This window comes from Rhinatrema bivittatum, chromosome 2 (assembly GCF_901001135.1).
Source record: "Rhinatrema bivittatum chromosome 2, aRhiBiv1.1, whole genome shotgun sequence".
Classification (NCBI taxonomy): Eukaryota; Metazoa; Chordata; class Amphibia; order Gymnophiona; family Rhinatrematidae; genus Rhinatrema; species Rhinatrema bivittatum.
In genome coordinates, this window is record NC_042616.1 from 530,942,510 (window position 1) to 530,963,100 (window position 20,591).

General features: G+C 42.3%; 1 protein-coding gene across 1 annotated transcript in view; it reads right to left on the reverse strand.

The window, feature by feature from the left end:
• ATP9B (ATPase phospholipid transporting 9B (putative)) overlaps positions 1-20,591 on the reverse strand; it is a 1,157,977-nt gene that overhangs the window by 309,907 nt on the left and 827,479 nt on the right. The window contains exon 15 of the mRNA XM_029590836.1: positions 13,062-13,174. Coding sequence (XP_029446696.1) covers positions 13,062-13,174 — 113 coding nt within the window. The remainder of the gene's footprint in view (positions 1-13,061; positions 13,175-20,591) is intronic.

The window sequence follows — 20,591 nt, forward strand, 5'->3', positions numbered from 1 at the left end:
CAATAATGCAATTATTCCATTAGCAAGCCAGGTTAGAGACCTTGGGGCCATGCTTGACTCTAGAATGAATTTCAAAAAGTTCATTAACACTACAACTAAAGAATGCTTCTTTAAGCTACAAGTCCTGAAGCAGCTAAGACCGCTCTTACACTTCCAGGATTTCCGTTCAGTGCTTCAAGCCATACTGTTTTCAAAGATCAACTATTGCAACGCTCTACTACTCGGTCTTCCTGCCTCTTCTACTAAACCTCTACAGATGCTGCAAAACACAGCGGCCAGGATCCTTACAAACACACAGCGTAAGGACCACATCACACCAATCCTTAAAATCCTACATTGGCTACCCATCCAATATAGAATACTCTTCAAGGCTCTCACCATCATCCACAAATCCGTATACCAGCAATCCACACTCCAACTCGCCATCCCTCTCGAACTACATACTTCCGCAAGGCGGATCAGATGCGCCTACAAAGGTTCTCTCAAGGCCCCCCCCTAACAAATCCTCGGTCCACAACTCCATTCATAAGCGAGCACTTTCGACTGCGGGTCCGCTCCATTGGAATTCGCTTCCCCCAGATATACGCCAGGAACAATGCCATCTCTCCTTCAGAAAGAAACTGAAAATCTGGCTGTTCACACAAGCTTACCATTGAAGGAACCTTTATCAACCAACATTGACTCTCACCCTCCGACCTCTTCCCTAACTTCTCCCCCCTCCCCGTTTCAGTCCCTGCCCTGCCACCACCCCCCCCCTGCTTACCTCTCCATGTTTCCTCCTTCCACAAGATATATTATGTTAATAATCGCCTAAGATAAATCTACAGCCGAGCTCAACAATCTGTTTATGTCTCGCTACTCTATTGTTTTTCGTTGACTATTTTATCACTCTCCAGTTGTTATCGTTTAAAATCTTTCCTGTCTTCCAGCTCCCATGTTTTCGCTCCCTGTTTAATGTAACTTTACCTTCTATATACAACTATGGTTTCCCCCTGTTCTATTGTAAACCGGTACGATAAGACCTCGTCTTGAGTATCGGTATAGTAAAAGAATTTAAATAAATAAAATTTAAATGAGTATATTGGTTGCCCTGGCTAACAGCTCATACCCAGTGTATGAGCTGTTAGCTGTATTTTTCTCATCTATGTTCTAGTTGGATTTACTGTCTACTTACACAATACTAGTAAAATGATTAATTATTGTTTTATTCTGGTTGCAATGGTTTTATCTGGTCTGTAATGCCACAAGTGAGAGGTTGTTTGGGAAGGGCACAGGATTGTGCTATTGAGGTGAGTGGGACCCTGTTTCATCGCCCACTCAGTCTATGAACCCAAAGATAAATCATATTAGTGAATATAATTTCTCATATAGTACTTCCCACCCCAAGCATAGGGTTAATTCATAGTCCAGACCAAGGGGAGACCGCATACAGCTCTCCTGGATTTTGGAGTCTGAAATGCAGAACCCTTTATTTTTTTTCCATTGAATCTTAGCAGCCAAATACTTGACCACTCCTCAACTTGTCTAAGATCATTCACTTTGTTTATTCTATCAGGACTGCCCACTCTGTTGTAGATCTCTAACTCATCTGTAAAAAGGCAAACATTTCCTGCTTGCCACTCTGCAATATGGCTCACAAAAATGATAAGCAGAAGTGGTCCCTGATCCGACCCCCTGAGAGAGTCCAGTGATAAGCCCATTTTCCTTGTAGTGAAATCCATTTACCAGTATTCTGTGATTTCTATCGTGTAAAGGAAAATTAGTATTCTTACCTGATGTTTACAGCCTCTGGAACCAGGGGGGGGGGGGGGGGGGTGGTCCCCTCAGGACCTCACAACCCCCTGGGAGGCAAGAGACCCCGACCCTGACCTGCAGGAAACACACTGCGGTTTGTCTCCAGACAAGAAACCTGTCACTGACTTTTTTTTTTAAAATTTTACTTTTGCCTAACCCTAACTATTCAGCTAAGCCCTAACTCAGACTGTAGGTTTGGCACCTCCTCCACCTGCTGAAGACAGAAGAATACTGCCAGACTGTAGGGGGCACCAGTCTAGATAAGGCATAATTTGTTGCTAAACTTCTGTCTCCATCTGCTAGGGGGGGGGGGGGGGGGGGAAGGCAAAACCCAGGAGTCTGGACTGATCCGGGTAAGTACAGGGAACCAGTTTCTAATCCACTCAGTTACTTTAGGGCCTACCCACTAAGCTGTTCAGTTTATCTAAAAGCCTCTGATGTAGACATCCATAGCATTGCTCTGATGTAATTCTCTATTCATTCAAAGTATTGTACCAGATTTGTAAAATGCAATCTCCCTGTGGTAAAACTATGTTGTCTCAGATCTTTGAACCTGCTGCAGTACTCGGAGACAGCTGAAGGCATTCTTCTGCCTGAGGCAAGGTATGAGATGGCACCCTCCCCTCCCCCAAGGTGTGGTACAAGTCAAATAAGTGAAAAGGCAAAGGGAGGGGAGTACCCCTGAGAATTTGGCCTTTTGGGTGATTTAAAATGCTGGAAAAGGGGGGAAGCAAGGTGAGGAATCCCAGAGGGGTGGCAGAGAGAGAGTCAGTTCTAATATTTCTAGGAAGCTGATAATCCCCTCACACGCCCAGGAACCCTACCACTTACATCCCACCCTTCCTCAGCATTTACACCTTGGGGAAGTAGAACATGGTGAGGGTCTCTGTGTAGTGTACTCCCTCAGGATTGGTGGAAAGGGTATTGTGTGTCTTAGACAACCTCACACCTTTGTTCCCTTGCTCCTTCCCACACACAATGAAAAATTATGCATTAATATTAGTTTACAGGAAAAAGAACATTCATTGTATAGTCTTATGAGGTAAAAACATAATTTATAATATATATATATTTATATTTACTACTGGGGTGCCAACCTCAATGCCCTGCAAAAAAGAAAATTGGAACCCATAGAGTATTAGGTCTATTTAACAAGTGTTAGGTATAGGCTTACCCTCAGAAAACAATGTGAACTATAACAACAATATAGGGAACCTCCCATACTAAAACAGCACTAACTGTCGACACTCACATTAGTAACCATACTGATGAACTGACAACACTGCACATATTACACCAGGCCCCAAAACACCATCACTATATACAGAATAAAGAGCTAATAAAGTATATATAGAAACATGCAGACAAAAACTGAACTGGAAACCACATCAAGCCAGACTCCATATGCAGTGCAACAATGGAAAAACAGAAACATCCCCATTCCTCATTAAACATCAAACAATAAAATCAAGAAATATAAAACAATCATAATAATAAAAGCAAGTTTGCTTACCGTAAACGGTGTTTCCGTAGATAGCAGGATGAATCAGCCATGCTGTCTTGGGCTGTCCGTCAGGCCTGGGAAGGCAGAGCTTGTTAAAGCTATTACACAGAGTTCAACTCTGTGCGGCTGCACATGAGTTCCCACGCAGGAAAAGCAGATTCTCCTCAGTCTGTAATATATATAGCAGTCGTATGCTTTTGTTGTAAGTGGCTGTCCAGGGAGGTGGGCGGGTCAGCATGGCTAATTCATCCTACTATCTACAGAAACACTGTTTACGGTAAGCAAACTTGCTTTTTCCCATCGATAGCAGGGCTGAATCAGCCATGTTGTCTTGGGAGTCCCAAGCTAATGGTCACGCAGATCAGGTGTTGTTTATGTCTCTTGGAGTTAGTGTGACCTTGGAGTGTGGACAGCCCACTGTTTTTGTTCATTTTGTAAGGTTGTTAAGTATTGCCTGTCCTAACTTAGCATCTGCTGCTGTTTGCTGTTCTAGGCAATAATGTGATGTGAAGGTATGTAGAGATGACCAAGTTGCCGCCTTTCAATTGGCGGAACGTGTCGTACATAGGCAATTGAAGTGGAAACTGCCCTCACTTGATGTGCATTCGGTGATGAACATAGTTGTAGACCTTTCTTCTCACAGCAAAACTTTATGCATTGAACAATCCAGCTGGAAATGGTTCTTTTGGATACCAGTAAGCCGGGAAAATTAGGGTTAAAGGTAAGGAATAGTTGAGATTGTCTAGTTTCAACTCGAGTTCTGCTCTTGTAGTAGGCTAATGCTCGTTTACAGTCTAACGTGTGTAATAAAACTTCTCTCTTTCAGTCTGATGTGGTTTTAGGAAAAACGTCGGCAGTTCAATGGATTGGTTGAGGTGGAAGGCAGAAACTACCTTCGGTAAGAAGGATGGATGTGTTTGAAGTACTACCTTATCGTGGTAGAATTCCATGTAAGGACTGTAATGCACTAAGGCCTGAATCTCACTGACTCTTCGTGCGGAAGTCACGGATACCAGGAAAACTACCTTCCACGCAAGGTATTTGATGTGGGAGGTTTCCATAGGTTCGAATGGAGGTAACATAAGATGTTCTAGTACAATATTTAAATCCCATGGAATTGGTGGTTTTGAAACTGGGGGCCGAAGGTAGGAGAGGCCCGCATTGAAGCGTGAAACCATTGGTGAGTGGCGATGGATTGGCCATTATGAAGCACATGTAAGGCTGCGATTGCATTCAGATGAACCTGTACTGAAGCTGTCGCAAGACCTGCTGCATATAGAGAGTGTAGGTAGTCCAAAAGGTGTTCCGGCGGGCAGTGTCTGGATTCAAAATGGTGGTCTGTATGCCATGTAGTGTATCTCTTCCACTTGAAATGGTAATTAAGTTGCATGGACGGTTTCCTAGCTGATAGTATGACCCCTTGTACACTGTATGATAAGCCCATTTCTGCTAGTAACGACCGTTCAATCTCCATGCTGTCAGATGTAATGACTTGTGCATCGGGTGTAGTAGAGAGCCCTGTTCTTGCGACAGGAGATTGTTGCAGTCCTCTAATCGAAGTGGATCATCTATCCATAGTTTGAGTAGGTAGGCATACCACGGTTGCCTGGGCCACGCCGGTGCTACTAATATGAGGTTCACCCTGTCCTCTATGCACTTCTGAATGGTGCGCGTGAGAAGAGGAATCGGTGGGAAAGCATACATTAGCTTGCCCATCCAAGGAATTAGAAAAGCATCTTGTGCTATCCTGTGAGGACTGTGACGTAGTGAATAAAACCTGCTCACCATTGTGTTGTGTTCTGTGGCGAATAGGTCCATGAATAGTGTGCCCCAGCAGCGAAAAATCTTGTCTGCGACCTGCTGGTGCAACGACCATTCATGAGGATGGAAAATTTGGCTTAATCTGTCCGCCCGAGTATTGACTATTTCTGGTAGGTACATCGTCTGGAGGTGAATGGAGAGAAGAGCTGCCCATTCCAGAATTAGGATCGCTTCCCTGCAAAGGATCCATGAACCTGACCCTCCTTGCTTGTTTATGTAGAACATGGTGACTTGATTGTCCGTGTACACCATGACTCGCTTGCCCTGCAATTGTAGAAGGAATGTTTTGAGGGCATTCCTGATGGCTCTGAGTTCCAAGAGGTTTATCTGGTATGAACTTTCTGTTTTGGACCACTGACCCTGCGTTTAAAAATGGTCGAGGTGAGCACCCCAGCCCTTGTGGGAAGCATTCGTTGTGAGAACCGCGTTGTGAGGCAGCATTCGGAAAAGCGCTCCCTTGGTGAGCGTTTGCCTTCTTAACCACCAGTCTATATCCCTGGTCATCTGGCTTGTTAGAGATGGCATGAGATAGTGGTTGACTGTGTTGCGACCACTGTCTCTTTAAACCACATTGGAGACGAGTGTTCTGGACCATCTAAATGGCTGCAGACGTATGTCCCAGGATCGTTAGAATTTGACGGGCTGTTGGCCGCATTGTGTTGTGGCCTTTAGCGTCCTTAATAGTTTCCTGAGCACGGTCCTCCTGTCTTGTGGAAGGAAGGCCCTGCATTGATACGTTACCAGCTGAGATCCGATAAATTTGAGATTTTGCGTTGGGGTAAGGTTGGATTTCTTGAAATTTATCACCAGTCCCAATGTTTGCAGACATTGTATTGTCTGGTGAACTTGTAACCGAAGAGTTTTCAGGTTGGATGCCACTATGAGCCAGTCGTCCAGGTATGGAAATACCTGGATCCCCTGTTTTCTGAGGTGGGCCACCACCACTGCTATGCATTTTGTGAAAACTCTGGGTGCAGCTGCTAGTCCGAACGTGAGCACTCTGTATTGGTAGTGTTTGCCATTGAATTGGAAACACAGGATGCATCGGAATGTGAGTGTAAGCATCTTTCAAGTCTAGTGAATATATCCAGTTGTTAGGTTGGAGAAGAAGAAGGATAGATTTCAGTGAAACCATTTTGAATTTTTCCTTTACTAGGTACTTGTTGAGTTTGCGCAAGTCCAAGATAGGGCGTAAACCATCTGTCTTGGGAATGAGGGAAATATGGGGAATAAAAACCTGTGCCCCATAATGCATGGGGTATGCTCTGTATTGCGCTTTGTTTGAGTAATTGGGTGATTTTTTGTGCCAATTGTAAATGGTTTATTCTGTTTCCCTGTGTATAGGAAAGGGAGGGAAGGGGTGGATAGATGAACAATGAAGGCGATAACCCTGGTGCACTATAACCAGCACCCAGCAGTCGGACGTTATCTGCGTCCATGCATGCCCGTTATTATAATGTGTGGTGGTGGCCCTGTTATATTCAAAAAGAGGACAGAGTCTTAGACATAGATACAGTTGCTTGACCCTGGGTGTGTTGGGTTCTAGGTCTTCTGCGTCTGTTCTGTTGTTGCGGAATCTGCGATCGTTGTGGTTGCTGATAGGCGGAGGGGCTCTATAAGGAGGGCATGGTCAGAATTGTCTACTTTGGTATGGCTGACACTGAGGTGGTGCATAAAAACGCCTGGCAGAATATGTGGGAGGGTTAACCAACAACTGCACTGCCACGGATTGCTCCTTTAATTGTGATACCATTTCCTGCAAACAGCTACCAAAGAGATTGTCACCACTACAAGGGAGGTTCGCTAGTTTGTCGTGCACATCCTCCCTTATGGCACTAGATCGGAGCCATGCAATTCTACGTGCTGCTATTGCAGATGCGGAACTTCAGGAAGATGTTTCAAATGATTCATACACCATTCTTAGAAAATGGCGCAACCCTTCCTCCATGTCCTGTATAGGTTGAGGAAAACCGGAGGATGCTTCTGACGTTGGCAGAAGAGTCTTCACCTGTTGTAAACAGTAATATAAGTACTGAATACAATGCAGAATTGGTGCTGCCCAATACGAGCCCCCAGCATTGCTGATTGGAATGATTTCTTGGGAAAATCATCCAGGTACTTATGGTCCCCTTCCTGGAGGGTTATTTGAATGCATTCTCGTCCTCTTAGCACGCTGCATAGCTGACTCAACCGAAATGGATTGGTGTGGCAATTGTGGGGTTGAATAAAATTTTGATTATCTCATTTTGAATTTGAGGTCTATCTTTCTAGACACGGAGGTGATGTTAAAGGGAGTTTCCCAAGATTTTTCTAGGACTGCATCGAGGACTTTGTGCAATGGCAGGCTAGTTGGCTCCATGGGTAGGTCAAAAATCTTTAATAGACCTAAGGTTTCAGACCGTGGGTCAGGTACTGTTTGAACTTCCAAATGTAGATCTGATCCCACCTTGCCAATGAATTTGGGGTAGGTAAGATCTTCAGGAGGTGAGTATGGCTCCTGTGGTTCCTCAGCAGGATCTGATGGGTATCCTGTTGATGTGGGTGAAGATGGTATAGAAATCGGCTGTTGCGGTATTATGCAAGGACCTGGTTGTGCTGGTTGAACCGGCATCGGGCAAGTTGGAGACTGTGACCTTGGAGAAATACTTTTTGGTCTTTTAGGTGACTGTTCTCTTGAGCCCAAAGGAGAATATAAAGGACTCTGTAGTGAAGGTTGAGGAAGTTGAGATGCCGTTTGTATTGAAGAAGAGAGTCCAGTGAGTACTGTGGAAATCTGCGCCAATACTTGCTGTGCCAGATCAGGCACCTGAGGTGGTAATATAGTCAGTGGCAGTGATCGAGGACTGGCTGCAAGTAAGCCATCGGAACCTATTGGATCTGGTTGGGTAGGTTGTGGTATTCGTCTCCTATGGATAGGATCCCATAGCTCTGAATCCTTGTGTAATGTATGCGATACGGAGGACGAGTCTGATAATCTCCGTGAAGATGATGATGAGGACGGAGAGAAATGAGAAGAGACTTGCACCCAGTCGTCTGCTGAAACTATCTGAGATATCGGAGATCGTTCATTACTAGAGCTCAGTCCTAAAGGTGAAGTGTGCTGTAGTCGTGAATGAGATGAGTGGTCAGCAGGCGTAGAAGTGCCTGAGGTATACGAATGGACTACATGTTTTTTCTTATGTGAATGTTTTCTCGGAACCTGCTCAGATGGACGATTGGGTGGTGAGTTTCTTCTTTGTTTTTTCCTCTGAGTCACGTCTGGTAGGTCTGATGCGCAAAGGCTGCACTTATGGGTCTTCTTTGTTGGATGCGTCGACCCTGGGTCATTTTGCGTCGAGGAGTGCATCAAGTGATGAGGTTCCCGTGCACCCTGCGACTTCCTTCAAGGATGCTCCGGGGTCAATAATGGTGCTGGTGTCGACAGATGTGTCGGCGTCGGTAGGTGCTTTGGCAGGTGCGTCAGCGCTGAAGGTTGCATCGACATTTGCGTCGAAGTTTGCTTCGGCGTTGACTGATGTGTCTGTTTTGAATCGGCCATAGGCTTCGATTGCTATGCTGAACGTGATACATCCCGGGGCTGCGTCATACATGGCTCGAATGTCTTCTTATGAGAATGTCCCCACTTATGGACCTGCTCTGTTCATCCATCTCCTTCACCCGCACCCAAGGAGGAAGGGCCTAGTGAGGCTGCCCTTTTGGGAATTGGCGCCTGCTGTTTCTCTGGTCCCAGGGAAGAGTGCGATTCCGAGGGGGGGGGGGGGCATAAGAGCTCCTCGCCCACTTCAAATTTTCAATCTTTTCTGCCATTTGGCGCCTTGCCCTGGGCGACATCCTGCCACAATATCTACAGGTGGCCTGATCGTGGTCTGAGCCCAAATACACGTAACAGGCAGAGTGGCCATCAGTAATTGACATAATATTTCCGCAGGCACAAGGTTTGAACCCTGATGGCCTGGGAATTTTACCTTCTTTCATTATTTCTGTTTTTTTTTAAAACAGTATTATCTTTGAAGAACAATCTTCTATGAGGAGATATGGAAATCCGTGTGCGTTCCCACGCACAGAAAAAACAGATTGACTGAGGAGAATCTGCTTTTCCTCGCGGCAACTCACGCGCAGCCACACAGAGTTGAACTCTGTGTAATAGCTTCGACAACCTCTGCCTTCCCGGGCCTAATGGACAGCCCAAGACAGCATGGCTGATTCAGCCCTGCTATAGACGGGAAAAAACAAATTCATAAAAAAACTAAATATTTCAAAACAGCTGATGAACAGAACATCCAGTGATTTCAAACATACAACTTGTTTTCTAAATTTTGCAAACATCAATAAAATTTTTCACATCAAACACCCAATAATTGAAACTAAGCTAAATGAAATCCCCTGCTCTTCATACCTGGGAACTTTAGATTACAGTCATTCTGAGATTGTCATGGATTAATCAGGGGTGGGAGATATGCATAAACTATCTCCTCTCTGTCATATATACACATTCTCTAATACACATGTTCATTCTCCTACAAACTTTCTTATATTCTCTCTCACGTACATACTCACTGGCTCACATGCTCTCTCTTCAAGACATGCTCATTGTGTCACAAACTCTCTCACGCTCTCACACATGCTCACAAATTCACTCTCTCTCTTTCACACTCACACACAAGCCCACTGGCTTAAATAGTCCTTCTCACACATATGCCCATTGACTCACTCATTCTCTCTCGCTCACACACATGCTCACTGACTGACTCACTCTTGCTGATACACATGTTCAGGAAATCACAAGCTCGACTGTATTATGCAAATACAACAATGGAAAAACAAACATCATTCCTCACAAAACATCAAGCAATAAAATCAAGAGATATAAAACATAAATCATAATATTAAAACCATCCTAATAGAAAGAATAAATATGTTAGAATAGCTGACAATTTAAAAAGTCACTTAAATTTGTTTTAATATTTCCCAAACACCAATAAAGTATTTCAAACTGCAGACACATGAAAACACCCCAAAATTTAAAATAATGAGATTAAAAAATCTCTAACGCTCCATCTCATACAATAAAATAAATATCTGAGATCTTTTGAATTCCAGTCACCCAGAGATTTTCATGGATTTGGGGGAAGGGGACTACACAAACTTTATTCTCTCTCTCACCTTCACACATAGGTGCTCTCTCTCTCTCATATGTATGCAGGCTCTCACACACACATGCAGTCTTTTTCACTCTCTCATACACATGAGGCTCTCTCAAACACACACAGCTCTCTCTCTCTCATACACACACAGACTCTCCCACATACATACATGCACATGCAGGCTTTCAGATGTACACCCAGGGGCTCCCTTTTGTATACACATGCAGGCTGTCTCTCTCATACACACGCAAGTGCTCGCTCTCTCACACACATGCAGGCCTTCTCTTTTATACACGCATGCAGGCTCTCTCTCTCTTTTTCACACAAACACAGAGGTGCTCTCTCTCCCATACAAAGGCAGGCTGTCTCATATGTACATGCAGGCTCTCATATGCATATGCAGGCACTCACTTTCATGCACACACAGGTGGCTCTCTCACACAGACATGCAGGCTCTCACATGTACATGTAGGTCTTCTCCCTCATACACATATATACACACACATGCAGCCTCTCCCTCATACACACACATGCAGCCTCTCCCTCATTATCACACCTCTCAGGCCTCCTTTCTTCTGGGCTTTGGTGGCGGTGTTATTCTACTGCCCGGGGGGGGGGGGGGGGACCCTTCACTAGCACGTCATTCTTCTTTTTGCTGGTGGGGCATGGGAATCTCCATTGAAAAAAGCGCTGCCATACCCAGGGAGCTCTCTGCTGCTGAAATCAGCAAACCATGCTGCTGTCTTCCTGCCAGTGAGGTGTGGGAAACTCTCCAGCACTTTCTCAAACGCTGCTGCTCTGTTCCTGCTGGAACCCCACCAGCACCTTATCTACCTATTCTACTGAGCAGGACCTTTTGTTTTCCTTTGGCAGGGAAATGAGGCTGTCACTGGAGAGCTGTTTTTTTTTTTTTTTTTTTGCCACCACAAAATGTTGCTGCCTGAAGTGACTGCCTAATGGTAGAACCACCCCTGGCAGTACTCTTCTGTCCTCACTGAAAATATCTGGCAGTTACTGTTCACAGTTATTATTTATGGCTTCTTACCCTCCAAATCTAAATGTTATTTATATAATGCTACCAAAGATACTGAAAGCCTAGCCATCACCAAACTGCATGGCAATATGGTTATCACATATACTATATTATTTATCTTCAAAATTTACTGTCCATCTTCTAAGGACCATACTTTGCTCTAGCTAGCTACTCAGTATCTCATCTCACTCAGGAATGTGTGTGAACACAGTTTTCAAGACCATTACCAGAAAAATGCTATAAATCTGTTTACACGAGTCCTCCCCAGCTGTGCTACTGCAAGCTCTGTAACACTTTTTTTTGGAAGCTTACAATTTTACTCCTAGAAAGGGCTCCTTTCACTCAAATCAGAAGGCATGAATTGCAAATTTGCTCCCGATACCTCACTCTTCTTAGTTGGTAGCAAAAAAAAATCTGTTTTAAAAGTAGTCATAGAGAAAACAAACAGGTCAAGACACTATCTTCACTTATCCCTTAGAAGAACATTTTTACCATTATTCTAATTTATTTTAACCACTTGCCCCCTTTACAGTCTCAGCTATTCAGCATATCTGGGTGACTTCTGTTTGCTTACTGGAAGAGGGCTGGAGGAAAAGTATACTCCAAGATTGAACACCTCAGTGCTACTTGTCTGCCAGCAGGGGTCACCAAAATAGCAGCAGTTGTCTTCCCTGTTATTTCTAAAGCTTGGCCACAGCAAATTCTCAATGCGGCTGAGCTCTGTCAGCCAAACTGCACGAGATCTGATCAAGAAAATCATATGCTGCAGCATTCAGCATTATATCCAAATCAGGGGACTCAGCCTGCTATAATTGTTTTCTTATTACTTTTTAAATCACGGCTTTCTGGTCATCAGTTTTGTTTGAGTCTGGATGATCTTTATGTTTCTATTCGACTCATTTGAGAACCTGTATTCCTCCTCCCTCTGCTTGTTCCTTAGCTAATGGGAGCAGTAAGAAAATAACATAACATAGAAGATGACAGCAGAAAACGACCAACTGACCTAACCACTTGACCCTGTTATTCCTGTCCTCACTGCTGGATAAATCCTAGCTGCCAAATAAAGCACATGATTGCTTATAAGTTATCACTCCTTATGAAAGGCAGTTATTACCTTCCTCCTCTGTACAATAAGTGTTACAGTATAAAGAACAGCTAGAATGATTGTTTTGGGTCTGTCATGGCCAAAAACAAGAAAGATGTGGTTATGTGCTGGGAAAATACAGGATATGCATTGATAGCCATATTTAAAACTGATCCTCAAAAATTAGTTGTAAAATACTTTCCATTAATTAAAAAATAACACAAATGGAACACTTGATTGGACTATACTAGAGAGGCAAGATATGTTTTTCTCAAATATGGCCAAACTATAGCAAGCATATAATGCTGCCTGTTTTGAAGTATCACTTTTTTGTAACTTAGCATTTTTGCAGATAATTAGCTAATGATTTTTTATATTGCACTACGATAAATGTGCATTAGCAAGTATCCCATGACAAGCTGCAGGAACAGCTGTATTATGTACATTTATTTAAATGAAACTGCATACAAGTAACATGTTGTTGGCCATGGCAGATCCAATAAAATCACTGTAGCTGTAGTTCTTTTTTACACTATAGCACTAAATCCTATATAACCTGTACACAGTTTACTGGATAAACATTACTGACATGAGGATAACTAACCTTCCAATATCTAAATAAAACTGTGATTGCCCAGTATTATTTAAAAATGTAATACACTTAAAAATGCTTAAATTTACCTGTGAATAAGAATTTATAATATGATTCTGAATTTCATCCATCGTGTCTATCCCATAGGACACAGTACCAAGATGGAGGCGCTTAAATACCATTTCATTCTGGGTAAGAGTTCCTGTAGTACGTAAATTAAACAAGAAGGAATGTATCAGAATGCACAGTCATTACAAAGTATTCATCTGATGCTCCAGCAGCTCTATTAGTTTAAGAGCTGCTCATTCTAAAGCAATAGGATTCACTGTGGGACAGAGCCAAAGGATCTACACAGTCACATAACAGGACTTTATTTACAGGAAAACCCTTCACATTAGGCAATCAAGTTTTCTCTTGGAAAAAAATCCCAATGTGTCAGAATGTAAAAGTCTGAATAAAATCCATCGTCAGCTCATTGTTTACTTGATCTTAGAAGCTCTTAAGTACAATCTCACATTCCTTCTCGGACGTTTAGAAAAAAACCCCCCCCAGATAAATCTGGATAAAAACAGTAAGAAGGTAAGTGTTTCTGCCTACAGTGGGATTTCTGAGAACAGCAGAGCAGAGTACTAGTAGCTGTTTTGAGTCTGGAGAAGAATGTAATCCTTGTAAATTGTAATACCTTTTATAGGACTAACAAGAACAGGTGCCCAATGGTTATAGCAGTGAGCTGAGAACCAGGGTTGAAATCCCAATTCTACCACTGATTCACTTTGTGCTTAAATCCGAATCCAAGATGACGTAGCAATGAGCTTTCAAGACCATATGTGACCCTTCTTCAGTGGGGATTGCAAGGAGGAAGCTATTTAATGCTAATGTAATTTCCACCCAACACCTCCTTAAGGCCTCTTCTGCGAGGCCATTCATGTCCTGTAACATGCTTTAGGTATATATATATTTCTTTCTTTCAGTCTTGAAATCACATATGATAAAATGACTTGTGTAATCTTCAAGTTCACATAATCTTTTTTGGTCCTATGAAAGATATTACAATCAACAAAAATGCAAGTGATGAATAGCAAAAGAAATGCAAAGACTAAAGGAAATGTTCAAGAGGACTAAGTGAAACCCCTGGCAATAAAGGAGATGTGATTATATGTTTGACTCTCTCCTTAACTAATATTTATACATGCTTACCTATTTGTAATCTGTTTTAATCAGTTGTTGAGTTCTTCTTACAAAATATATACAAATAATAAATAAAAGAGATGTGCAAGTGTACGTTTTTGGAAACTGCACTTCTTTTGTGGAATGCATTAGAGCTTTAGGTTACTTGAGGACTACAAAACAGTTTTTAAACAGTTGAAAGCCCGGCTTTTTTGACAAGCATTTGATGAGTTTGCATTTTATTTGATTGCTTTATTGTATATGCTTTATATTAATTGTTTGTAATGGAATATTTATGTAATACTGGAATCTGATTAGAACAGCTAGGGAGGTGATAGGCATAGCATAAACAATTTTAAATACACTTCACTTCATATTTTATTTCTGCACAAAAGAAGTTGTAGTGCAGGTTCTTAGTCAAACATGAAAGAGGAAAGAAATATTTCTGAGAATCTTAGGGCTGAGTATAAAATGTCCAGTTAATATGCATGGAAAATCTCATGAAGGGCTCAGCTACAGTAAAGATCACTTATTCTTCTACATAAAATTAATGCTAGTGGAAAGGTTACTCCCTAGGGAATAATTTTATTCTGATTGTCTCTAAAAAAAAAAATAGTTCATGGAGAATTCACTAAGACCCACAACTATTAATGCAGAAACCCAGCAGGTAGCAGTGTATTTCTGTGCCTTATTTTAATTTGTTGAGAACACTGCCATCAATAGAGTGACAATGCATTTCAAATAGATTTACAAGAAAAGTGAAAACAATTCGATGAAAAGCAATGGATGGAAGCAGAGGGATGGTTTATAGTATATCAGACCTTTTCTAATTTTCTGATAAACAATGTACATTATTATTAAAGGCACCATTTTCCTGGCCAACTACTTTTGATGGTAACTCATGTTCCACTGGAATACTTCCTGAAAACTGACAAGTAGGGGTAAACAAAGGACCCAATGTACTAAAGCAGGGGTGGTAAACTCCGGTTCTCGAAAGCCACATACACGCCTGGTTTTCAGGATATCCAAAATGAATATGAATGAGATAGATTTGCATACAATAGAGGCAGTGCATGAAACTATCTCATGCATATTTATTGTGGACATCTTGAAAATCTGGCCTATTTGTGGCTCTCGAGGATCAGCATTGGCAATCCTGTACTAAAGGGTTTCTCCATATTGTGCCAAAGTGAAAAATACTAAATGCAAATGTTTCAAATCATATTATCCAGGATCGTGTTCACAGAAAGACTGGACTTTCTCCCACAGGCCAGAACCAGCTGCTGGAAGGAAAAGTATGGAGGCTGGAAACCTCTGACTTAGGAAAATAAGAAAAGTTACCATATTAAGCAATTCAGAGTAAATGTTACAGATAAGTAAAAAGACAACTGTAGTATAAAACATATGGAGAAAATTACTTAAAAAAACAAAGAAACAAAAAAACAAACCCTTTGTTGTGTTTGGTAGCCCATGGGTCCCTCCCGCAAATCACCACATTTTTCCCTTGGGCCAGGCCTCTGCTGTCACTCCCAGATGCCGCCAAACTGCTTGCCGCTAGGCCCCACTCCTCCTAGGGCGTGCATGCACCTGACGTTGTCAGTTTTAAAGGGCCCATGGTGGGAACAACCAGGAGGCACCACTTGATGACGTTACTCTTTCAGGCCTATACAAGGCTTCTACAGACACTCCTCTAGTGCCCTGGTAACAGGTCTCACAATTTCTTATTCGTGTTCTCCAGTTCCTGCGCTTCGTGTCTTCAGTTCCAGTAGTTCTTGTCTTCGTCTTCTGTTCACTGGTCCTTGTGATCATCGTCTCCAGTTCATGTCTTCATATCTTCAGTTCCTCGGTCTTCAGTTCTCCACGTCTGCCTGCATGTTCCTTTTCTTGGCTTCCTGCCCTATCTGTCCCGCCTTCCCCTTTGGATGGATACCCAACATTGACCACTGCTTGTCCCTGGACCTTCCTGAATGCTGCCTGCCTCTTGGATCTTCCTGAATGCCGCCTGACACTAGCACTGCCTGCCTCCTAGACATTCCTGAACGTCTCCTGCCACTGACCCCAGCCTACTTCTGGATTCGCCTGCACTGCATCTGCTCCAGCCCAGTGGCCTCAACAGACCTTCCGACCAACAGTATAGGCTCCCACCTAAGACTGCCAGCTCCAGCATCCAAAGGCTCAACCCGTGAGAAATGCAGGCTGGTAAAAGCAAAGTTCCAGGTGGGCCTCTACCTCGTCCGACTGTGCCTGCCAATAGTGGGGACCCACAGGGCTCTTCCCTGAAGCTTGCGCCAAGTCCACCTCGGTCCAAGGGTCCACAGGTTCAACACCCTTAAGGAAATACAGATGCTTATGTGGTCCATTAAGAGAAATAAAATGTCCTAACTAGTGCCCATGCATTTAAATCAAATACACCCCAGTGATTTATGAAGGCAGAGGCTATAGTTTTATCGGTATTGAGAAAATGAGGGAATCCAAAAGGTAACTTAAAAACCAAAAATATATGTGCAAGACATTTCAGATTTCCATTTTGAAACCTTTAAGGTTTATTTGTTAATATTCTGCATTATTTTTGCTCTAGTGCAAAAACTGCATTATAGTTATCTTAAAAACATTAGTGTTTCAGAATGGTGCAAAATTTTAATAAATTAGTACCTTTGTTTATCTGATTGGAGTGACTCTTATAAAATACTGTTTGATACTTAGTACCCTTTATTTATATTTTTGTGGTCCAACAACTTCATCCTCTAACTTCTGTGTTACCACTTCATTTTGTATCAATGCCAACTGGAACTTTAGTGCCATGATCTCTCATTTGCAGGCTTTCCCCCATTTTTTGTTTCTTCTTCCCTTCCCATTTTAAACACAGTTCTTGGTAGAATGTCACAGACCATGGCTCCCTTCATATCCCAGTATATGTGACACCTTGAATTCCAATCACAGGGGTCATTATAGAATATTTTTTTGACAGTCCAAACTTAAATCCTGATGGAAGGACATATGACAACATTAGTGGCTACTGAATGCATGACATGAATTCCACATCACAGTTTTGCAGATCTCTTTGGAGGAGATATATCTGGCAACCAACGTGGCCATTACAGCATGAGTCTTGACATGCTTTTCTAAGGACAGACTTGCAAGGATTTCTGTTGTTCAATTATTAATAGCATTCTTTGTCACTGCAAGCCCAGCCCATTGGAACAAAAAGAAAAGTGATGCTAGGTGGATTATCAGTTTTAGTCCATTCCAGACAGGTGAAAATGATCTTGTAATTCAGTGAGTGTCGTGCAACATTTCCCTTATCTGCAGGAGGTCAAGGACAGACTGTTGGATGGCTGATTTAGGTGACGTTCAGAACCATCTTACCCAGGAACTTTGGAAAGGTGTGAAACACTACCTTGCTTGGATAGAAATTCTGTGTAAAATGGACAAGTCACTAAAACTGGGAGTTCACTCTATGTGCTTTTGTGACCACCAAACAAAAAGTTATTTTCCACATCAGATACTTGAGCTCACAAGAATCTAGAGGTTCAAAAGAGACTTTCATCTGCAGGGTTTGGATCATATTCGTATCTGATGACACGACAGGAAGCTTTAGGAAAGGTCTCAATTCAAACAAGTTCTACATAAACCTGCCAACTAAAGGCTGTTCAGAAACTGGTTTCCATTCTATAAGGTGGTGATAAGCATCAACTGCACTGAAGTGAACCATTTTTTGAGTAGGAATCCAGACTCAGATGTAGAAAGTATTCAAGCAATTTTTTGTGTGAAACATGAAAAAGGAATTAGGAATGTTCTCTCATACCTGATGGCAAACCAGCTCCATTTAAACCACAGAATTTACATTATATTCCTTCCAACATCCAGGCTGAGAGGGTCAAAGACTGGATGTTGAGGTCATGCAATAGCCCTTTATTCTGAATGATTACATTTGTAGAAATTCCAGTCTGGGTTTCTCAATGGACATTTCCAGAAAGAGAGAAAACGTAATTTGTCTTATTCAGAATGGTGCTATGAAAATCATATGTCCTTTGTCTCTTCTGAGTGTAACTAAGATTTTTGTTACTAATGTATTGGAGGATAAGCACAGGAAAGACCTGTCCCTCAGTGAAGGAAGGTTTCCCTTCTGATTTTCTTCTGGAGTAGAAGACTGGTACCTTCCTGTTCAGGACTCCTGGAAACACATCTAGCTGGGGCAGAAAACACTTGAGAAAGCACCTATTATGCACTGATCCTGTCTCAGGAGGTAGGATCTGGTTGCTCCTTGCTTGTTCAGGTATAACATGATTATCTGGTTGCATTCAGCAAGAAAATGTTCTTGGGCATCCAATTTCTTAAGGCCTTTAGAGCACTCAGAACTTCCTTCATATCCAAAAGACTGATATGAAATGATTTTTATTGGAAGGCAGGGAGCCAAGATGTGCAGCTCCTATAAAGGAGCCTCCAACCCAGATTGGAGGCATCCTTGGAGAACACAATTTGAAGTGGAGTAATTTGGTCAAATTGGAATATAAGAACTACCAAAATGGTCTCTTATCTTTCCCTGCTCAAGATGCAGTTCTACAGCCTGATCCCACTTCATGAGTCATTGGGCTTGTCTCATATTTCGTGGGTGTAATATGAACCATTGTAACCAAAAGGCATAATATTCTTATTGAACTAGCCTGATATCTTCTGATTCTGAATTATCTCCCTCCTATAACCACAATGTCTTGCGCTCCTTCATCTGGGAAACAGATCTTGGCATGAGTTGTATCTAGTGGAGCACCTATAAACTCAAATTGAGGTGAGGGATTCAGATGAGACTTGGGAAAGTTGATGATAAAACCCAGTGACTACAGAATACTGATTTGTGATTCATATGATAAAGGTAATGTGAATTACTATACAGATAACTACTATAGATAGATTCAGTACTACAGTCAACAAATATATCCACCTACTACTCCTAGTATTTAAAACCTTTTACTGAATGTGAAGTAAGTACCATCATACATGGAAGTTGTCATCTATGAACTCTGACTACAATTCGCTACTATATTCATAGGTCTCCCAAATAATTTTTGTTGCATATACAGTCTTGCAGAATATCAAACGTACTTATCTAAGTACTGTATATATTCAATTCCCAACAAAGGCCTGATGTTTTGAAATCATCTGCTTCAGGGGTACTCTGAACAATCAGACATCTTCCCAAGTCTTTTGCTCCTGCACAATGACACAAAGAGCTGCCATTGTATATTATACAGGAATGCTAAAGAACCAAGCAAATTCAGATAACCCAATCATTCATTTCCTTCATTAAGACTGTATGGTACTTCTGAGTTAACTGTGAATATCTAATGATTCAAACAAGCTATTGCCCAGGAGGGCAGAGTTAGGTCGGTCAGAATAGTTGGTGATTCGATTATTAGGAATGTAGAGAGTTGGGTGGCTGGTGGGTGTGAGGATTGCCTGGTAACATGCCTGCCTAGTATGAAGGTAGTGGACCTCACGCATCACCTAAATAACATTTTAGACAATCCTGTGGTACATGGGGGTACTTATGACATAGGAAAATGTGGGAGGGAGGTCTGGAAGCCAAATTTAGGCCCTTAGGTAAGAAGCTGAAATCCAGAAACTCCAGGGTAGCATTTTCTGAACCCTGTTCCATGTGCAGGTCCCCAGAGGCAGGCATAGCTCCAGAGTCTCAACGCGTGGATGAGACAATAGTGCAAGGAAGAGGGATTCAGTTTTGTAAAGAACTTGGGAACCTTTTGGGGAAGGTGGAGTCTTTTCCAAAGGGACTGGCTCCATCTTAACCAGGGTAGAACCAGGCTGCTGGCACTAACCTTTAAAAAAGGAGATAGCACAGCTTTTAAACTAGAACAAAGGGGAAAGCCGACAGTTGTTCAGCAACACATGGTTCAGAGGGAGGTATCTTTGAAAGATAGTAATGAAGCAGGAGAGTTAGGGCATCCCAACAAAGAAGTTCCAATTAAAGCAAAAGTAGTCCATGTGCCTATAAGTAAAGAATCACCTGAGTTAAAAGATTCCAAATTATCCCTGACAATTGAAAAGCAAGCTGTTAATACAAACAAAAAACACACTTTGAAATGTCTGTATGCCAATGCCAGAATTGTGTGTGGAGAGAGACGAAGAGATGGCAGAAATATTAAACGAATACTTCAGTTCTGTGTTCACTAAAGAAGACCCTGGAGAAGGACCATCTCTACACAACAAGAAACTGGAGGGGAGTGGAGTAGATGAAAATCCTTTTACAGTAGAAAATGTATGGGAAGAGCTAAAGAATCTGAAAGTGGACAAAGCCATGGGGCCTGATGGGATTCATCCAAGGATACTGAAAGAGCTCAGAGATGTGCTGGTGGGTCCGCTGTGTGACCTGTTCAATAGATCCCTAGAAACGGGAGTGGTGCCAAGAGATTGGAGAAGAGCGGTGGTGGTCCCGCTTC